Here is a 20,638-nt window from a genome sequence, read left to right on the forward strand (position 1 = left end):
AGTGTTTAGGGTCACTAGTTTAAGTGCATCACCTTGCATGTCTCTTGTGCTGAGGGAGAAGCATGTTAGAGGGTGGCTAAAAAAGCAGGGCTTTAGTGAGACAGCATGGTAGAGGGAGAGAGTGAGTGAGTGAGTGAGAGAAAGAGAGAGAAGTGGGCCACAGAGCAGATGTGAGTGGGCTGGATGGCTCGCTCAGAGATATCAAACTGTGAAAAGTGAATCATCAAACATTAATCAACCCAGAGAGAGCCCTTATGCTCTTCGTTGTGGATTTTTTTTTTATTTTACAGAGCTAGGACGAGCCATATCTGCTCTGTTTTGAGAAACTGCATCCAACTTTTCAGCTTTTTTAAAGGACAAAGTTAGCCATCGCTCCTCTCTTCGAGGCCCATATGTTAGCCGTGAATCAGCTGGGAGCATATTAGAGCGAACAAATTCATCAAGTTCTGAGATACAGTCTCGGGAGAGCGATTATTAGCTTACGAGAAGAGATATGAAGTGTGGTGCTGGCAGTGGACAGCGTTACTTTGTTGAGATGTGTTTTTGAACTTAACGTAACAGTTCGACCTTGCTTTGGTTTCAACTGACCATTATGTAAACAGCCATAGGCAAACAATGGTGGCAAACAGTAGAAGCTGCTTTGGAGTTGAAATTACTTCATATCAAAGCCTCACTTATATCATTGAGCTTAACTGATCTATGTATATTACCATGGTGGTAGTAACATTTAATATACCTCAGAATAAGATAGCAAAGGAAGCTAAACTGAAATGGTCTGTATAGGGGGCCACACTTCAAATCCTTACTCCAAGAACTACATCACTTATAGAATTAATAATAATTTCATAGTGATTATGGTAAAATATATGCTTAAGACTAATAACTTAATAAGTGACAGCTGCAGTTGCCTGGAAATACTCAACTTTGCATCACAGCTAACTCTACAACGCAATTAATTAGTTAGGCTTAATTAGTCTGTGCATATCAATCCTGCGGTAACAGTTGATAATCTGGTTCATTGTCGGACAGTCAAATAAGTTAATAAGTGTTAATATGATCTTTACAGCATACATAGGTGTGTTAATGGGTCTATACAAGTTAAGGAACTTGAAGACACAAGGCATGTCAAGGTCTGGTATGCATGTTGGACAGTAACTGAACAGCCGGTTCTCATACTCGTCACGTTGGACGCGAGAGAAATAGTAAGGCGACTCAGACGAGGGCCAGATGATTGGGTTGGAGCATCTGCAAAGCAGCAAGGCTTATGAGCTCCTGGACAGCTGTGTTGAGTAACAACTGACAGTGGTCCAAAGACAAACCAAAAACTGAATACAATGACCTGACGTTAATATTTTGGTCCCAGATACCACAGGGCACCTTTATAAGTCTGGTACGATGAGCTTGATGCCATGCAGATGATCATTAGCATATTAAGCAGGTGATCTAAACGTTTTGGCTAATTAGTGTGTGTAAACTTGCATGCTTGGTGGAAATAAGTCTTGGTGGAAATTGTAGCAGTAGTAAATAAGTAAAGTAAATCAAAGATCTGATTTGGTACACAGAATTTATCGTACACATTTAACCCATCTGTGGCAAGCAACACATACTTTCTCACTAGTGAATTGGGACAGTGAGAAAATACACTGTGGAGGCAGGTCCTGAGGAACGAACCAGCAACCTGCTTCTCTAGTCTTTATGCCATGGGTGCCCCTCAAATGTGTTGGTGTATCAAGGAAATTGTCGTCAGTGATGATAACACCAATAGCACATTTTATAACAAAGCCAGCAAAGTTAGTTTAATAGGATTAATGGGTTTAATATGATTTCATGCAGGGCAGTGTACTAAATTGAATTATTTTATATAATATATAATAATTCCCTCTACTATGCAGGTGGCCATAACATTCTAATATGGCTGTGTATAAAGACAGAGTAAAACAAACTTGATATTTAATAGTAACAAACACTAAACATTCAACCGAAAAGGTCAATTCTAATTGTTAACATCTAATTGTTTCTAAGCTCTTTAAGGCATTTGTGTGTATATTGATGTGTCTGTGTATGTGTGTGTGTGCTGATGGGCATGGACTTTTTTTCACTTGGAATTTACTCACTTGTGCTCGTCATTGAGGATGTGCACCTTAAAGGTGCGAGGCATGATCCAGGAAGGGTCAGCGTTGGGGGGCAAGGCTTCAGGAGGTGGGACCCAGAGGTTAAACTCTGCCAACCAGTTCTGCAGCGTGTTTACCTGCAGCGACCAATGGGAAGCAAGAATAAGGGAGAGAGGGGAAAAACAGCCAAAAGGAGAAACGACAGCGTGACAGAAAGAAGGAGAAAGAAAGAAAATGAAAAAGGGAGAGGAGTGAGAGATGGACAGAAGTCAGGTCATGCATATGTATATGCGATTATGTAAAATGCTACATGTACACACACAATCAAATAGACCCGCTGACACGCGCACACACACAAACATTCAGACACACACTCACAGGGACGATGGCGAGCACGGTGTGCGCTCCGGTGTGGCGCAGAAGGATGTCGATGAAGGAGATGACCTGTAGAGTTTTACCCAGGCCCATGCTGTGAGCCAGGATACAGCCGAAACCAGAGCTGCTCTTAAACTGCTCCACAGACTCCACCAGATTATCATACAAAAACCTTATCCCACCAATCTGAGAGAGATACACAAAGAGAGAGAGATATAGTGAGTGTGTTTGAGAGAGAGCGAGAGAGAGAAGAGAGTGACAGAGAAGGAGAGAGAAGGGGGTACAGAGAGAATGACAGAAAATAGGCAGATGGAGACAAAGGGTTTAAGAGCGAGAGAGAAAGTCAGCAAAAGAGTGAGCGAGAGGAAAAGAGAGAAGTAGAGTGGAGAGAGATACATACAGAAAGATAGAGATGCAGAGAGAGTGATAAAGCGAGAGGAACAAAGAGAAAGAGAGGGAGAAATGAAACGCATGAAAGAGAGAGATACACAGAGAGACAGAGAGGGAGAAAGAGAGATTGTCAGAATGAGACAGACAGAAAACAAGGAAGGAGAAGGAAAATGTTAGGGTGAAAAACAATAACCAGATATAGCTTTTGTTTTTAAACCTGTGTCTGATGCACTTTAAAAACAGCATTTTTTTTTTAATTGGTTCTTGAAATTGTGAAGATAGAAGCATTTCTTATGGTGTCTTATGGAGCCAACAGACTGAATGACGGAGAGCTTGACAGCTTGATTGACAACTTTATAGATCACCTGGTGAGGTTTGACAGCACGGGCAAGCTGTGGGGAGAGGTAGAGGTCGTTTTCATCGGCCGGGTGATTGACGTTGATGAGGACACGCCCCTGAGCATCTGGTTGGTTGAGTGCGTCGTTAACATGTGCTCCACTGCTCTCCCCGGAGGCCATCGACTCTCCATTCTCATTGGTCGATTCAGTAACGATGTATGAGGCGGTGTTCTCACCTGAGCTTTGGTCTGTGACATTTACACACATGCACAAACACACATATAGATTTCCTTTGATTTAAGGGCACAAGCATTTGTGTGTGTGTATGTGTGAGACTGTAACTCAATTCAAACACTACTCCTCATGCTCATTATATCCAGGTGTGGTTTTTCGACTACATGCAGTGATAAGTTACACAAGAATCTATTTGTTAAGATGGAGTGGAGGAAGTGGAGAGAGATAAGTGTGTGTGTGTGTTATGTAAGTGGGTAAATGGTGCTTACACAAGCTGGATTTAACAGTGTGGAGAGTCTTATGTAACCTAGGCAGAGATGTCAGTGCTGAAGGTTGGCACACAACCAGGGGCAGACACACCTCTGCTCCACAGACCCAGTTTTACACACACACACACACACACACACACACACACACACACACAAACACACAAACATGCAGAATCTGAAATCTAACTTTGCCAAGTGTGCCACTCAGTGTGTGTGTGCGTCTGTGTGTAACAGAACGTTCGAGGTTAAGTGTGTATTTGGGGAACAGTACATTCAGTACCCTCTCTGGCTTAGTCACCATAGCACCTCAATTTCTATCCAAATTTAATCTCCTAGTGTGTTTCTGTTTTCTATCTGTCTTTTATATAAGTAAACTGACTCAAGTGTTAATGTCACTGATCAGTTAATGTCACTGATCTTAATCCTACTAAGTCAACACTCACACACCCACGCACTATATGAATATAATCCAATACGGAGTGTGAATGAGTGTTTATACCAGAAAGGGAACTGAAGCAATTCCAGCAGGAGGGGTTGTTACATTTTGGTTTTGAGTTTAATTGGGAAATTGTGGGATGGCTTATCATCTTCACTTTCCTTATTGCACTATATGTCCAAACGTTGGTGGACACCCCTTCTAATTAATGCATTCAGCTACTTTAGGTCGCACCCACTGCTGTAACACAGATGTGCAAAAGCACGGGCACACACACACACACACACACACACACACACATACACATACACACACATAGATTGTCTTGTTGTCTCATATTGCTAATAGAAAAGGACTCATTGGAACAGATAAACATGAACCTACTGGCACCATGCCTAATGCCAGGCTTGAATAAAATACCCCCGCCCCCCCCAGCATTGAGCAATGGAGTAGTGGAATTGTGTTCCAACAATGCTCCAAAATCTAGTAGAAAGCCTTCTCTGGACAGTAGACACTCTAACTCCAACTAAAGCAAGATAAATGGAGAAGTATTCGAAGGCATTCGATTTTTGTACATAGAGTATTGGCTACAACTGATGTTGGGACCCAGGATATGTGTAGCACTAAAGTGTACTAATTTTCCAATAATGTAATAAATTCAGAAATGTAACAAACCTAAGCACTTAACTCAGTCAAAACTGTTCTTCGTAAATATATGAAGGTGTGTGTGTGTGTCACTACCACAAATGTTACTGTACATTGTACAGCGACAAATACTTGCACCTTTGCACCTTTAGACCACAATGCTCAAACTACTCAGACTACACACTCTAATGCCAAGAAGAAATAAACAGTAAGCATAACATCAGTAGTGTTACAGCAGTGGTCACTAACCAATTTTTTATTTTGGGATGACAATGTAAATATACATGATTAAGGTTCAATACCATGTACACATATATGAGTTTAATGTCAGTGTGTGACCACCTCACCTCTTTTAGGGGTAGCTGTTTTCAGGGTTTCTTTAGTGCAGTCTGTGGCACTGCTGCCGCTTGTCTCCACACATACTGCCCTGTGCTTCTCACACTGAGCCGCGCTCACACACACATTACCTGGAGAAAAATCAAACATGACTCATTATCATAACTCAAATGTATATCACCATATTTACCAACAATATATCATGGTATGTAATTATTATTATTATTATTATTATTATTAACCAACTTTGAAACTAAGGAATGGTAAAATCCATATCCTGGGGCAAAAAACAACATATTTTTAATGTATTGAACACTATCATAAACAAATGTCTCAGTATTAATAATACTGTATACAGTATAATAAATAACAATTACAATTGTTACATAATTCTTTGTAAAACACTTTGGACTTCATGGTTACATGAACTGTCAGTAATGAAGGAAGAAAGCTGATAACAGCAATAAGATGAATCCATCAGCAATCTATTTGGCTGATGCTTACAGCTAGAGTTAGGGAACTTCTTGATCTTTTTCTAGCTTCTTACTGTATCTGTCTATATAGTGTGTCCATGTGTGCATCTGAAAGTCACCTGCTGTGTGTGCATACTCAGGCCTAGGGTCTACAGTGAAGTCTTTCCTCTGATGCTCCAGACGCTTCCTTCTCTCAATCTCCTCCAGTTGAGCTGCTTTAGTCACTGCCTCCAACTGGTGCTCTTTCAACAGTTTCCTATAGACAGAGAGTAAGCGAGCGAGAGAGCAAGCAAGAGAGATTGTGAGAGAGAGACGGGGAAAGTGGGGTGGTGAGTAAGAGAGGTTCTAACCTATTTGGCAGCCAGTCAGAAACACTGCCCTGTGTGGGCTTTGGGACCTGACTCATTAATGTATTAAACACACATACACACACGCACACACTAAACACACACACAAACGGTAGCTCCGGTCTTCATGGAAACTGCTCTGCTCCTTTCGGTCCAGTTCCATGTTTTGGTGAAGTAATCAAAGTCTATTGTCTCTGATCCAGGCTAACTGGGGAGCCATCTGACTTCCACTGTAAACTTCAACTCTGACTTCCAATACAGTTATAACTGCTGTTTTTATTATAATATCCAACAATTACTGACACAGTTACTTAGATAAAGAATGATTTAGCATCAACAGGTTTGAGTCAGAGTTTTTCAGACTTTCATGTCACTCAAAAAAGTTGAAGGCCAAAACACATTTTTTCCCATGTTGTAACAAAATCATTTCATCCAACTGAAATAATAAAATGGTTACAGACACAAATGTGGTATTGGTTAAAGGTTTAGAATCCTCACTTTTTAAAGAACGTATTTTGTTATCACTGGCGAAAGGGGTTTATTTGAATTTTATTAACATTTATTTCCCCACACATACATAATTTCCATTTAACTTTGTGTAACTGACTGTAAACCAGTCTATTATTAGCTGTCAAACCTCGGAACTCTAAGCGTGATCTGATCACGGAAAGTAAATGCTACATTTACTGCAAGGGCTAACCTGCTTCTTTTTTTCTTAATTTTCTTAGAGAGAGGTCATAAACCCCAAAGCTGATAGCAACCTAACTGAACAGTAATCTAAACTGAAATGAAGCACAGTAACATCTCACTTAAAATGAATTATTTTCTTTATCTGAATGTACCTGATGTTCCTTCTCATGTGAGCGGGTTTGGAGCTCCTCTTCTTGGCAGCACTGAGGGCGAGGGCAGAGCTGAGGGCATCCGGGCGGGATGGGAGGTGAGCGGAAGGTTGGCCAGGGGTTTCGCCCGAGGGAGAGGTAGTGGGGAGAGTGCAGGGCCATCCTGAAGAGTCGCCACCCTGTGCCTCGTTCTCAGAGCTAAAGGCAGCACTCTGGCCCTGATCTGGAGGTGAGGACAAGAGAGAAAGAGACTTAGACTATACATAGTAATTAACTACTAAATCACAATACTGTACAACACTATTAAATAACAATCGAAATTCTTCTAAGAATGAACTCCTGAAAAAGAGAACATACGAAAATGATTCAACTACATATCTGAGCATTAATTGTTCAGTGTAATAAATATAATAATTTTGTGTGCCACTGTGTTAACCTAAACCTTTCTAAACCTCTCCTAGAGGAAGGCAGGTATTTATGGTTAGGTTTGCGATTTACAGTATCTACTTTTATCTAATCAATTCTTCATTCTTCAAGTAAAACAGGTGAGCTGCTGGTGGAACTGAACAAATTACAGCATACAGCGGCTGGAGTTAACAGAGAAGTCAGCAACCAAACCTGCGTTCTGTGTTCTAAAGTATACTTATACACTTGTACAGTGCAACAACTACAACTACATCAGCACAGGCTCAACCATGCTACAACACCCCTAGAGCAAAGAGGGTTAAGTGCCTTGCTCAAGGGCCCAACAATGTTTATAAACATTGTATAGTGTTTTTATTAAAATAACAACAAAAGACTGCCTCATACAAAGTGCTACACAGACGTTAAAGCAACACTATGCAACATAAAAACAGCTTCAAAATACTTTTGATGATCCACTGCCAGGCTCAGCAACAGGCTCGGCACACAGCTAACTGCATTATGCAACCTTAGAAAAGCGAGAACAGTGCAGGGCAGTGTAATCAGTCATATTTGTGTAAAATCAGGTTATATATATTACCAAACACTACCAAGTCAGTCCACATGCCTCTTTCACTTTCAGTAACAGTTCTGTCTCTCTCAGCTTGTCTAGAAAAAGCATGTCCATTAGTGGTGGTTCAAAAAACAAGTTATACTTCCTGACTGTAGGGAGAGTTCAGGAAAATTTAAAATGTATCTAAATTTAAAATGTATCTAAATTTTATGATTAATGGATCGACAGAAATGCTCAGAAATAAAATCTTGCCTTCCAATTGAATTTTTTTTTCTTCTTCTGTAAAGTTGCTGTTTTGGAGATTATATATTTGTATAATTAAGTCCTCGGTATTAGCAAAACCAAGATATAGTTTAAAGTCAAAACTTTACAGAACTGCAGTTAGTGCATTAGCTTGCCTTTCTGCATTAGAATACATTATGTACACTATGCAAGGCTAGGCCCAAAGCTCAGAAGTAAATACGCAGGACAGGAGTGTATGATACTGCAAGACTGGCAGAGCATCAGTGTACAGTCTTCTAGACACAGATCTGGCCTCCGCAGGACACAATGAACCCAATCAGCAGGTTATGTAAGCACTCATAAATATCCAGTGCTTATGAAACTGACCACCACACAGTTGTGTGGCCAAACACGCACGCACACACACAGACTGGACACACACACAAAACCTGCACAAATATAGACAAACACTTGTCTCAAATTTGGAACAACAAAAGGCAAAACCCAAACTGATCGTCTTCCACTTCACTTATTCCCTCTCTACTTCCCTCATTCCACTCTAATCCCTCTTTTCCATCTCTTCCTCTTCTTATATCTCTATTCACCCTCATACTCTCTGTTCTTAATATATTAAAAGCTGTTTTATCTGAACATCAGGTTCACTACTCACAGATACAAATGCGCGCACACACACGCACGCACACGCACACATAAAAACACAGAGTGGGAAGATGAATTATTTATATAATGCACGGGGGTTGATGATCCACAAGTCTGAAAACAAATTACATAAACCGCCCTTCTGAGGCAATCTGTTAATGAATGCCCTACTCTCTCTGACATGACTTTCTAGTCTAGTTCTGTGTGTGTGTGTGTGTGTGTGTGTGTGTGTGCGTGAGCGAGAGAGAGAGAGAGAGAGAGAGAGAGAGAGAGAGAGAGAGAGAGAGAGAGAGAGAGAGAGAGAGCATGACGCATTATATATTGTAAAGAGGAATGAGTATGGATTCACAGTCATCGCCCAGTTCTGGTATGTACATCTCAAAGTTAAACAAACATATAAATAAATGGAGTAAAATTATATACAGATATACAGTACTTTGTAATTCCTCCCCAACTGTAGATAGCCATATTACCCAACCTACTTGTTAGTACTCTTCCCTTAACCCCCGATCACATGTACTGCTCTGGACACTGGGAGGGTGAGTACTGATACATGCGCTACCAGCCACCATTTCTTTTCCAACGGCCACGAATGCTATGTCAACGGGTTACCAAAGCGCTCAGAGGAAAGCGCCAGCTACCCACCTCTGATGCATCGGCAATCAGATGCCCATGCTGGCCAGCATCACACTGAAGTGATATGGGGAGAGAGAGCAGGTCATCTACCCACCATGAAAGAACAAGGCCAATTGTGCTCTCTGAGGCTCTGGCTGCTGACGACAGGCAGCATCATTCAAACCAGCGATCCTCGGGTCATAGTGCAGGTGCCATAGTCTGCCATAGTCTGCAGAGCCCGTAGATATATCATAGAATAAATATAAATTAATAAATATACCCATTTAAGTAATGTCAACTCCATATGTAAAGTTCATATGATTTAAATGATTAATCGAAAACCCCTTCATAATTTGGCTAGCAGATATTACTAATTTTGCACATATTAGCAAAACTTGCTTTTGCAATTCTCATATTTCAAAAGTTATTTCTGCATATAGTTCCAGCGTGAGAAAGGCAGTTTCTTTAGGGTCCAGGTAACATTGGTTGACTGATTTGCATTTCCCCCAACCCCGGGAGGGTAAAGACTGATACACACCTCCTCCAATGAAGGCTTTTTTTTGAGCTGCCGCTAAGGCAATGTCATTGGGCAGCCAGCGCACTCGGAGGAAAGCTCCAGACACCCAGCGCTGATGCGCCGGCTAGCATTACACTAAAGTGATGTGAGGAGAGAGCAAGCCAGCTACCCACACAGAGAGAAAAAGGCCAATCTTGCGGTTCTGACCCTGGCTGCTGATGGCAGGCAGCATGACCTGGGATTCAAACCAGCGATCCTCTGCTCATAGCAGCAGCATCTTCGTCAGCTTGACCACTTCGAGCCCTTAAAACAGGGTCCTTTACATCAGGGACTCAATGAAATAAGGGAACATATTGGGGGGGAAGCAATGGCAATAGAAAACACAACGCCTCTTAACGTCTCTCAAAAGTGAAGCACCTCTACAAGAGAATGGAACCACGGCATCTACGTTTTCTTTGGTCATTGGTGGGGACAGACTGAAGACTTGATTCAACTACATTGTAATGATTTATACTTTTGAGTAATTTCCTTAAAAAATACCTTCTAAACACTTCTAAATACTAAGAACAGATATATAAAGCTACAAATGTGCATAATTGCTAAATAATTACATTAGATAAAAATGAAATAACAGGAAGGAGGGAGGAGTAGAAAAAACAACAACACACACACACGTCAGCTAAAAATGGGGTGAGATGGGTAAAAATGACCCCGCACTTTCTCCTTTATCACTCTCTCCTCCCCTCCCCCTTTCCGATCCAGAAATATCTTTCAGCCTCAGTATGAAGACGTGACCCTTATGCAACCAGCCGTTCACGCTTAAACACGGCGCTGACCCAATCTCTCCTCCTGTACTCCTTTCCTGTCTCTCTCTCTTTCACTCCTCCACCTCTCTGACTTGCCTTCCACCATCTGTCCATCCTCCTTCCTCCACCTCTATTCTTTCTTCCAATCTCTCTCTCTCTCTCTTTCTCTCTCTCTCTCTCTCTCTCAGAAGAAACAACGGTGAGCATCAAAACCATCGTCACAAAAGCCATGATAAAGCATTATATCCTGCCCACAGTTAATGATTACAGTGATTTCTCACAGGGCATGAGTAGCAACATCACAACATTGTTGTTTGTTTGTTTTTGTTTTTTTGTTTTTTTTTGCTGCAACAAACATTATGTAACAAAACCATCCTTCATGTTAAGTCATTAGAGGATTTGGAGGATTTTTATTGATGTGAATGATTTACTACAATGACCATAGCCAATGGCTGTTTTACACATGGATGGATGGACGGACAGACATTTTGCTTTGACATTTATGTCACAAAATACAAAATACAAACAGTATTATACAAAAACTATACTTCGATTCCACTTTAGCACTTTGTTCTTGAGACGCTACTTTTGTACTTCTACTGAGGTTGTTTTTGGAAAGATGCATTAACTTTTACTGTAGTCATTTTAACTCACAGAAGTGAAATTTTACATCAGCGTGTCTTCAGGCTGCTCTATCCACCTCAACTGACTGAACATTGACACACACACACACACACACACACACACACACACACACACACACACACACGCACATACACACACACCTTCAGGAGAGAGTCCTCACTGTTTCATCAGAGGGACAGGAGACACAGTTACGCAACAAAGCATTATATAATGAACAGGGATCTATTCAGTACCACAGAGACTGGAAACTAAAAACCCATCCAAACCTTTCACTCCATCTCCCACACACACACAAATCTATCAACACAGGTATACCAACAAACGTCTTTAATAGTCATCTGTTGCATTTCAAAAACTCCACAGCCCAAGAGCATCCCAAAAACACTTCAATCTGGAATCAAAAACACACTTTAAACCTCCCCTCTGTTTTTCTCCTTTCTTAACCCCTCCCTCCCATCCACAGTTGTATTCTGGCAAAGCCTCACCGCCGTGGCAACCATACTCAAACAAAGCATGGCCTCCATCCAATAATAATCAGAGGGAGATGAAAGGGGAGGCGACGGCTGTGTGACGCCATGGTGACCGAGGCAGCAGCACAGAGAGAGTGGAGATGTTATATAAAGGACTGGTAAACAACTGCAATGGGGTACGGACCCCAGAAACACACACACACACACACACACACACACACACACACACACACACACACACACACACACACACAGAATATACAGACAGTGATAACAAGGCAATGTCACTGTCTACATTGCCATGAACTGAGAAGCTGCTATCCAAGAAAGATGCTCCTGCTTCAAATTCTACACCCTGAAGCTTGATTACAGTTTACAGCTGACCACGTGATCAAACAAAAGACTTTTGGGCCACAATGACCAAAACAAAATAAAAAAAAACATTAAAACCCCAATCTTGCAATGACATTAATGTCCACGATGAGGGTGTAAAAACCTATGACCAGAACTGTATGTCACACTGCAGCCTGGTAATCTGCACAGACCAGTGACTGCGTAATTGTGTCACTATGACCAGGAGTGAGATGGGGGCTACATAAGCCGGTGTTACTCAGGTTAACTCAGGTTAACTGCAAGCTTTATTTAAAGCCACACACATATACACACACACACCTCAGCCTTCCAAGGAGTAGTACATTTAGTGTGTTTTTAGTGGAGTGCGGTAAGGGGTTCAACAAGGTACCGACCAAAGGTGTTTAGGACAACATTTTTTTTTCCCTGGCAGACTGGACACACACACACACACACACACACACACACACACACACACACACACACACACACCTTATTCTCCTTTATTCTTGACTAAAAGGGATGCAATCAATGCAAGGCAAGGGGTACATCTTTAAGAGAGAGAGAAAGAGAGAAAATATGTGAGAGCCAGGGGGAGAATAAAAAATAGTGAGGAAGACAGAGAAGTAGAGAAACCCTGAGAGCAGACAGAGAGAAAGAGAGAAACTAAGAGAAAACATGAAGGTGAGAGACACTGAGAGCAGATGAAAAGAAAGATGATGAGAACCAAATTCATTCACAAAACAAACTGAACTGCTTTCTGTCCCAGAATGACACATGAATACACGCTGGCCAAATATCTTGCTACTGTCCAAGACATGAAGCAGAGACGGAAGGAAGGTGGTCAAACACCCTTTAGTGACTGCAAAAGACCTTCAGGAAGATTTGGTGGCAGCAGGCACTGAGGTTTCGGTTCACACAGTAAGGCGCATACTGAATGCTGAAGGTCCATGCCTGTACACCTCTACTGAACCGAAGGTCAGCACCTCAAAGTCTATAAAAGCATACAGGGAATACTGTCCATCAACCTACTCATTCTACTAGCTTCCCCTAGCACTGGCAATGCCCTCGGTGGATAAAGACAAATTTGCTCAGATAGATGCGAAGCCAGCCACCGCCTCTCAGCCACACACACACACACACACACACACACACACACACACACACACACACACACACACACAGAGATTGACTGGTAGCGGTTTGTTAGATAATTAGTTCTGGATCACAAACACCACTTCAACTAATCTAAAAGCTTTAATATGGAGCTCCACTGTCTCTTGATATCCAACACACTCTACAGCCCAAAAACCATCATACTGGCAATACTTTTCTATAGAAATTATACAAACTGTGTGTCCACCTTTGAACACAGAGTGTCTGTCTGTAATACATTTAATTAAATTAATAAGACTACTGTTTAATAAGGCTGTCTACACACTTCTGGAAAGTGTATCTGTACTGTGTTAGAGAGATAAGAAGACACAAGAATGCAAAAGAATGTCTGTTGTAGAGAACCTTTTCTAATCTAATTAGCCCATACATGAAGAGAATTAGCAACAAGTGAATAAAATTCTGATCAAAGGAAAACAAGTGTGCTAGAGATCCTGTTCCAGACTCATTTTGTCCTCTCTCTCCCTCTCCCTCTCCCTCTCTCTCTCTGGTTTAGCATTGAGTGGGCCACTGACCCACTGAAACAGAGAGACGGGGGGTGGGGGGGTTTGGAGAGGGGATCACACAAATAAACAAACACAAACTCGCACACAGTCTCGGGTCAGTAAGCAGATTATAGATTATGCTCAATCCAGTTGGCATAACTACAGTAGGGTGAAGAGCAGGGCACTTCGAGAACAGACCAGTGTATTGGCAAAAACCTGGTGATACGATAAGCATTACAATATGATACAGGGGTTATGATTCAATAATCTGTGATCTACAGTTTTGCCATACTGTAGAAAAGATGATACTGCATTTTTTTTATCCCATGTATCACTGCAACCATATGCATACAAGAGGGATATAAGTAGTGGGGGTGGGTTTTTTGAGAGAAAACATGGGAAAAAACAAAACAAAAACATGAATACATGAGTACCAGCCATTTTGAGTTGGTCCCCCTTTTGCAACAGATCTGATCATTCAAGGCATGCACTCAGAGGGACTCCTGGGGTATCTGCCATCAATGAGCCTTTAGATGCTCATGACCCTGTCGCCTGCTGTCTAGCCATTACAATTGGGTCAGGTCTACGTTTGCCCATTTTTCCCGTTTTAACACACCACTTGCTTTTCACTTGACAGATGCAACTATAGATGATAATCAATATTTTCCACTTCATCTGTCAGATGTGGTACTGTTATTGCTGATCGGTATATTTATGTTGTTCTTTGACGTATGAATAGTAAGTATATGGCTTTAGTTGGGGAGAAAAATGCTCAGCTGCTGTTTTGCAAGCTTATTTACAACCCTGAGATATATATATATATATATATATATATATATATATATATATATATATATATATATATATATATATATATATATATATATGTGTGTGTGAAAACACTAGTTTTGCAGTGAGCTTGTGAGGGGAAAATAAAAGAAAAAAAAGATAGATAAGTTCTGCTTTTATACCCATGGCACTTTCCCAAAAAAGGGGCCTCTTTCCACTGCTGCTAGCTGTGCTCCACTGAATAGAGCTTTGACTGGAGCACTTTCCATTGCCCCTTTACAAGCTAGGGTTAGTTTTTAGCTTAGCAACTGCTAACTTTTCTGGCTTTAGTTTCTTGGTTCAATTGGGTTACTCTTCTGCGGACATGTGGACACGGTCTGCATTCACGACTAGCAGAGTTTGGTGGTGAAGGCCATCCTGGGAAAAGAAAGTCTACACCTGGTCCACACCTAAAACTAATAGATTTCTAGGTCCATATTGTCTTTCCTATCAACACTCACAGAGGCTCTCAGCTAGGCACTGAATAAGAAAATAAATTAAACTATGATTTTAAAATTCAGACAAAGCAAGAAAATGTTTTGAAAATGCTAAATTGCTTTTACTAGAACTGTGTTAAGAACTTCAAACTGTTACTGTGAATAAACAGATCCCACATTAAGGACAAAAGGGCATAAATACACAGATAATAAGTAAGACACAGTGGTGGTTACTGAGAGGGTTTACAAACAACACATACAGGCTTGTGAAAAAGGTAGGACACCCTCCATAAAAACCTTTGTCTTTTTTATTATTTAAACATATGGACATTAGAGCCTCATTAGAACAGTATTAAGAGATGGAGGTAATATAACTAAATCTATAAAACTGAATAAAATGTCTTGTTTCAATATTATTTCCCTGTAAGGAAAAGTTAAGACACACCCACATTTATTGATAATTTAAATGCCTATAATTAGAATCAGATGCACCACATTAGCTGCAGATGACTAGAACATCATTAAAGAGGGGATTTTGGAAGAATGTGTCTTATTTAAAAATCTAAATCTAATTTAAACAATCATTTAGGTTTGCTTGCTCTTGATTGGTAAAGTGAGTGAGTGAGATCCAAATAGCTTTTTGAGGCCTTAAGAAAGAAGGCTGTAGATGCAGATGAGTCTGGGAAGTGATTTAAAAAGATTTTAGAACCCTTAGAAATCAGCTGTTCCACTGTTTGCAACAACTGCCAACATGGCCAGGTCAGGCTGTCCTAGCACGTTCAGTCCAACAGCAGAGCACAAAATGCATAAACAAGTGGGTGTGGGTGGTGTACACAATTGCCTCCATTTTTTTCTTGTTTTATATTGTACTGTATGCTACTAATAATGGATAATAAATAAATAATTGATCACCAAAAAATATTCTCAGTTTTATATGTTTAGTTACATTACCTCCATCTCCTAATATTGTTCAATATTGTTCAAGTGAAGATGTCAAATGTTCATATGTTTAAATATAAAAAAATATTCTGGATATTCTGGCCAGGTTCCCTGACACAGTTCCTGCTACTTTAAATGTCTGTACGCTACTTCTATCTAGAGCTTGGTCTGGGGCAAATCAGAGGCAACAGACCTTCAGAACGTCAGCTAGTTGATTTAGAAATGTTTCTTATGCAATTTGGATTAGCTGTGAAGTAACGCTGTTGCGTTAGTCTGCTCTAGATAAGCAACAGGCGATAAATAATGAGAGATCAAAATATTCCATTCTGCTAACCTTTAAAACCTAAAAAAAAAAAAGTTTATTGTTTTAAAAGTTTTAAGTTTTCCAACAAACTATCTGTAAAGAAACTATCTGTTTGGGAAAGCCACATCTTACCCAGGCATCTCCATGCCATGGCACTGCACATAGCATGCTGTGGGGTCTCACTAATGGGCTTGCTCCTTGCCAACTGAGCTTTCAAAACGCTAGGCGGCCTAGCTAATTCATGCAGCCTGGCTAATTCACCCCAGCTGAGTTTAATTTTCAACTAATGACACATTGAGCTGACTCTTTGACAGCCTATGGAGATGATGGCAGAAAAATAATTCCAGGAAAATTCTTACTTCGTATTCTGTAAAAGAATGTTTTATAAGTGTTGTTTTTTTTTTTTTTTTTTACACAGAAGAAGGGTATCAAGGTTTCAGTATATCAAGTCAAGAATATCTGGAGGGAAATATCAGGGAAAAATCAGGGTGATGAAAAATTGTATGCCTTGTGTTAAGCTGCCAACGTACATTATAATTTTTCATTTGAAAGCTTATTTCTTTACACAATAAATGCAAAACACAAACATCCTATTGTTCAATATTTTTTCCCTGTCTTGTCTACCTAAACTCCTAAAGGTGTGAGAAGCTGAAAGACAGAAGCAGTGTGCGTTATGTAAGTCACCCTGGGACGCATTATGAAATGAAGGATAATCGCCACTTTGTTCATCCACAGAGTGAGTTTTTAATATCTTATCCAAGCAATATTTAAAACTTATATCTGAGCTCTTAATCTATACAACTACAGTGCAGCACAGTAGAACCAAACAGTGTAGTAAAAAAACAGCCGAAAATAGTGGAAATAAAGATAATATGAAATTAAAACTGTTTAATATTTAAACTGTTAATATTTAGGCTTTTGACCTTAATAGGAACTTTCTGGAAACTGTGACTGGAGTCACAGAATCTTTTTACACTGACTAAGGTCATGTATTCACGTTTCTGTTGGTCAGGTGTAGGTTCAGACATTTCCCCCTTTTTGCATTAAATAGCCCACAGTGGAGTAAATAAGAAACTGTAACACAAACATATTGCTGTCACAGAAAAAAAAAAACATAATTATTTGTCCAATAATTATGTACAAAAAACTGAGAAAAGAACAAATGGAAAGCAGTAAATTAAGAATAACAAGGAATTGTATCATATTTGATACATAATTGTTGGCTAACCAAAAAGCCAGAAAGAAATGTTGATAGTAAAGAAATGATCTAGGTCAGGACCATGAGCTTATCAAATCCATTTATTAGGTTAAGCTAATGTGATATAATCCACATAAGAACCAGCAAGCGGTGAGTGACATGCTCAACCTCTTGGCTTACTCTTTCTGCAGAAGTTCTTGAGAAAGGTCCACCATCAAAATGGCCAAAAATGAAGAATATAAAGCTTAACTTTCTCACAAAATAAGTAACTTCACTAAAATAAAAATAAAAAAAATCAGAAAACAATCAAAAGCTTAAACCAAGCTAAACTAAAAAAGGTCAGAGACTTTCATTACAACCAAAGAATTACTGTTAAGTACAATATAATTACATTGAAATAATGAGGAGTGGTTATACCTAAGTTAATGGAGTGAGGTTTGATTACTTTTCTTGACAGTTTTCACAAAATGTAGCAAAGTCAAAAATAAAATAAGACTACAACCTTAAGAGTTATTTATGATACTGAGTTACATATTAATAAAACAACATTTCTACTGAGTTCAGCTTTCAGTGGCATGATATTGAACAGTCATATCTTTAAGTTTTGGGGTCCTGATTTTAAACAGGAAAGTCTGTCCCTTGAAACTTAGATTGGGCAGTACGATAAAAGCAATGGCAATTAGGACCAGGAAACACATTGATACAAAAGTCAAGCAAAGAAGCAGCAGTTGGAGCAGGAGGAGTGAGGGGAGGAACATCAGAATAGAATTTCAGAATAAAATCAGTAAACACGTCTCTCTATTTCACACCTCTATTTTTTCCCTTTCCTAAAAAAGTGTCCCAATATAAGATGAACCAGTTTCCAGTTTGTTCTGCAGCACACATACACACACATACACACACATACACACACATACACTCACCGGCTGACAGGGGCTGGGTCGGAGAAGCAGGGACGCTTACGTAACTGAACCAATGGCTGTTACACAACGTGCGCGTTCAACAGTACAGCACGTCCAGTCATACCACTTACTTACACACACATTACTACTGGAATATACTGTGCAGTGGTGAGGACAAACAGCACATAAACATGGTCCACAGTGGGTAGCCAAGCCAGCACTCAGTAGATTCACAGATGTTTCTGATAAGTGTGGCTTGTATTACACCCAGATCTCACTGTTCTACACTCAACACAGAGAAAATTTCTACTGACGAAGGAATCAAAAGAACTTTGTTTTTACGTTTATCTTTCAGAGTGGTAGACTATGTGAACTTATAGTTATGTAAAATATGTGTTTGTGCTGACATATGAGTGTACTGAAACTTAATTTGAGCACGAGCGTGAGTTCATCAAACAGCCAAATCTCACACCTTCCTTGTGAAAACCTCTAGCCACGCCACACTCATTCTTAATAAACTTAGACTGTGGCAACATTTCATTAATTTCACACATAACTTAGATCTCCACATCCCCTCACCTTTAGCGATCAGTTTAGTGTGCCGGCTCAGGCATTACGAAAGCGTGTGCCATGCAGCTGCACTGGGGCTAGGAATTGGGCCAGTGTGTCACAGACAGGCCAGAGTGTAGAGCAGCCCGGCGGACGTGAGTGCAGAAACGCTCCTGTGACACTTCCCTAACCTAACATGAACATTGTGTAACCTGCTCCGTCAGCTGAAGGGGGGGGTGTGTAAGGAGGGGAGGGGGTGTGGGTTGAGAAGGATTCTACCCAAATCACCCTGTCGCAACTTACAAAGTCTATTAGGCTTTTGAGTTTGGAGAAAGGCAGTGAGTACTTGTACTTCAGTGAAGAAAGGAGGACAAGGAATTTTTGGAGAAGACTGAAGTTGCCTGAGGAACGGGACCTGCTTTGAGGAAGCAGCTGTTTCCACGCAAATCATGACAACACTTCAGAACTCTGACAGCACCTCAGGCTCACCGTCCAGCCACATGGACGCCTCATGTAATCTTAAGCAGAAACATTTGGTGATTCTCTTTCAGACCAGATACATGTTTAAGTGAAAACATAAAACACATGACTTCATCACTGCCAACTTAACTGCATCTGTTCTAAATCTGAACATTCATCTGGGAGAGACAATTTTGTTGGTAGCAAGATGCTAAAAGTCTGTTGTACAAGTCACTATAAATTCCCAAACTGCAGACTACTCTTAAAAGAAGGGTTCCCTCCCAAGGAAACATCATGGACATTAACTGGGGATCCAGGAGCAATTTAATCTAATCAAATTACTCTAAATGAACAAAGCATTAAATATTGGAAGGTACGAAAAATGAGAAACCCTTAACAAGTGAAAGCCCTGATGGACAGAAACCCTTTATCCAGCAAACAGTGTCTATTGTGATTCTTAATGCGTTCAAATGCTAAAAGACCCTCTCAGTCAACCAGCTTCCTCTACTTCCCCAAGTTATACAATATCTCCACGTTCAAACTTACTCACTGCAAGCAGTATTATAAACCATCAGAGAATAAACTTACTTAGCCGGCAAAGTAACACAGACAGCCAAGAGAGTCACTTGTATGCTGGGAAAGCAGGTCAGTTGCGTGGCGACAGAAGGTTCGGTGAGGACACTTACCTGTTAGTGAGTCGGACTCGTCCAGCAAGAGCATGGTTTAAGCTGGGCACAAAGAGGAACGTCAGGTTCCTGTTACTTGTTTGGTTCCTCTGTCTTTGTTCTGTCTTTATCTGACTTTCTTGCTTTTCTTTTTGTCCAAAGTAGGTCTGTTGGACGCTGACTGGTCAGCTACTGTCTCGACTTCCACCTGTCTTGATCTGCTCAAAAGCCTAAACACACACTACACTTAGGGCAAAGAAACTTCTTTTTCAAAGGTTAAAGCTAACTGTCTTGCTATGTTTCTGTACACTTGCTTGCCTTCTCTCTATCTGAAATGCCTGTCCTCGTCAGCGTGAGGTGGATTATGTGCGTGTGTGTGTGTCTGTGGACTCTCTCATGTGTTCTGCAGCAGGCAGCGCGAATTACAGACTCGCAAACCAGGAAATAGGACTAGGGTTGCCTTACATAATCTCACACGCTGGGGCCGGGGCCCTTTTAGGGGGATTAACAACTAGTCCACCGCTGCCTCACACACTCCGCTCTCACCCTTTCATAACACAGCCCACAATAGAGGAAGGAGGGAGGACAGGAGGAGGGGAGAAAAAAAAAGGAGTGCAATGTGTCTCGTATGTGTGTCAGTGACA

The 20,638-nt window shown here is 40.6% G+C and overlaps 1 protein-coding gene across 2 annotated transcripts in view; it reads right to left on the bottom strand.

Annotated features, from left to right (window-relative positions):
- The window catches only part of LOC140557574 (helicase ARIP4-like), a 65,825-nt gene that overhangs the window by 11,297 nt on the left and 33,890 nt on the right, over positions 1–20,638 (bottom strand). Inside the window, exons 1-7 of one of the 2 annotated variants that reach the window (XM_072682110.1) lie at positions 20,016–20,471; positions 6,797–7,016; positions 5,727–5,863; positions 5,146–5,265; positions 3,242–3,462; positions 2,490–2,672; positions 2,115–2,248 (exon numbers count right to left, since the gene is read on the bottom strand). In XM_072682110.1, the coding sequence (XP_072538211.1) occupies positions 2,115–2,248; positions 2,490–2,672; positions 3,242–3,462; positions 5,146–5,265; positions 5,727–5,863; positions 6,797–7,016; positions 20,016–20,049 (1,049 nt within the window). In that variant the 5' untranslated portion in view covers positions 20,050–20,471. Of the gene's footprint in view, positions 1–2,114; positions 2,249–2,489; positions 2,673–3,241; positions 3,463–5,145; positions 5,266–5,726; positions 5,864–6,796; positions 7,017–20,015; positions 20,472–20,638 lie in introns of those variants that run through there. The other variant, XM_072682109.1, reaches the window with a different exon arrangement.

This window comes from Salminus brasiliensis, chromosome 6 (genome assembly GCF_030463535.1).
Source record: "Salminus brasiliensis chromosome 6, fSalBra1.hap2, whole genome shotgun sequence".
NCBI classification, from domain to species: Eukaryota; Metazoa; Chordata; class Actinopteri; order Characiformes; family Bryconidae; genus Salminus; species Salminus brasiliensis.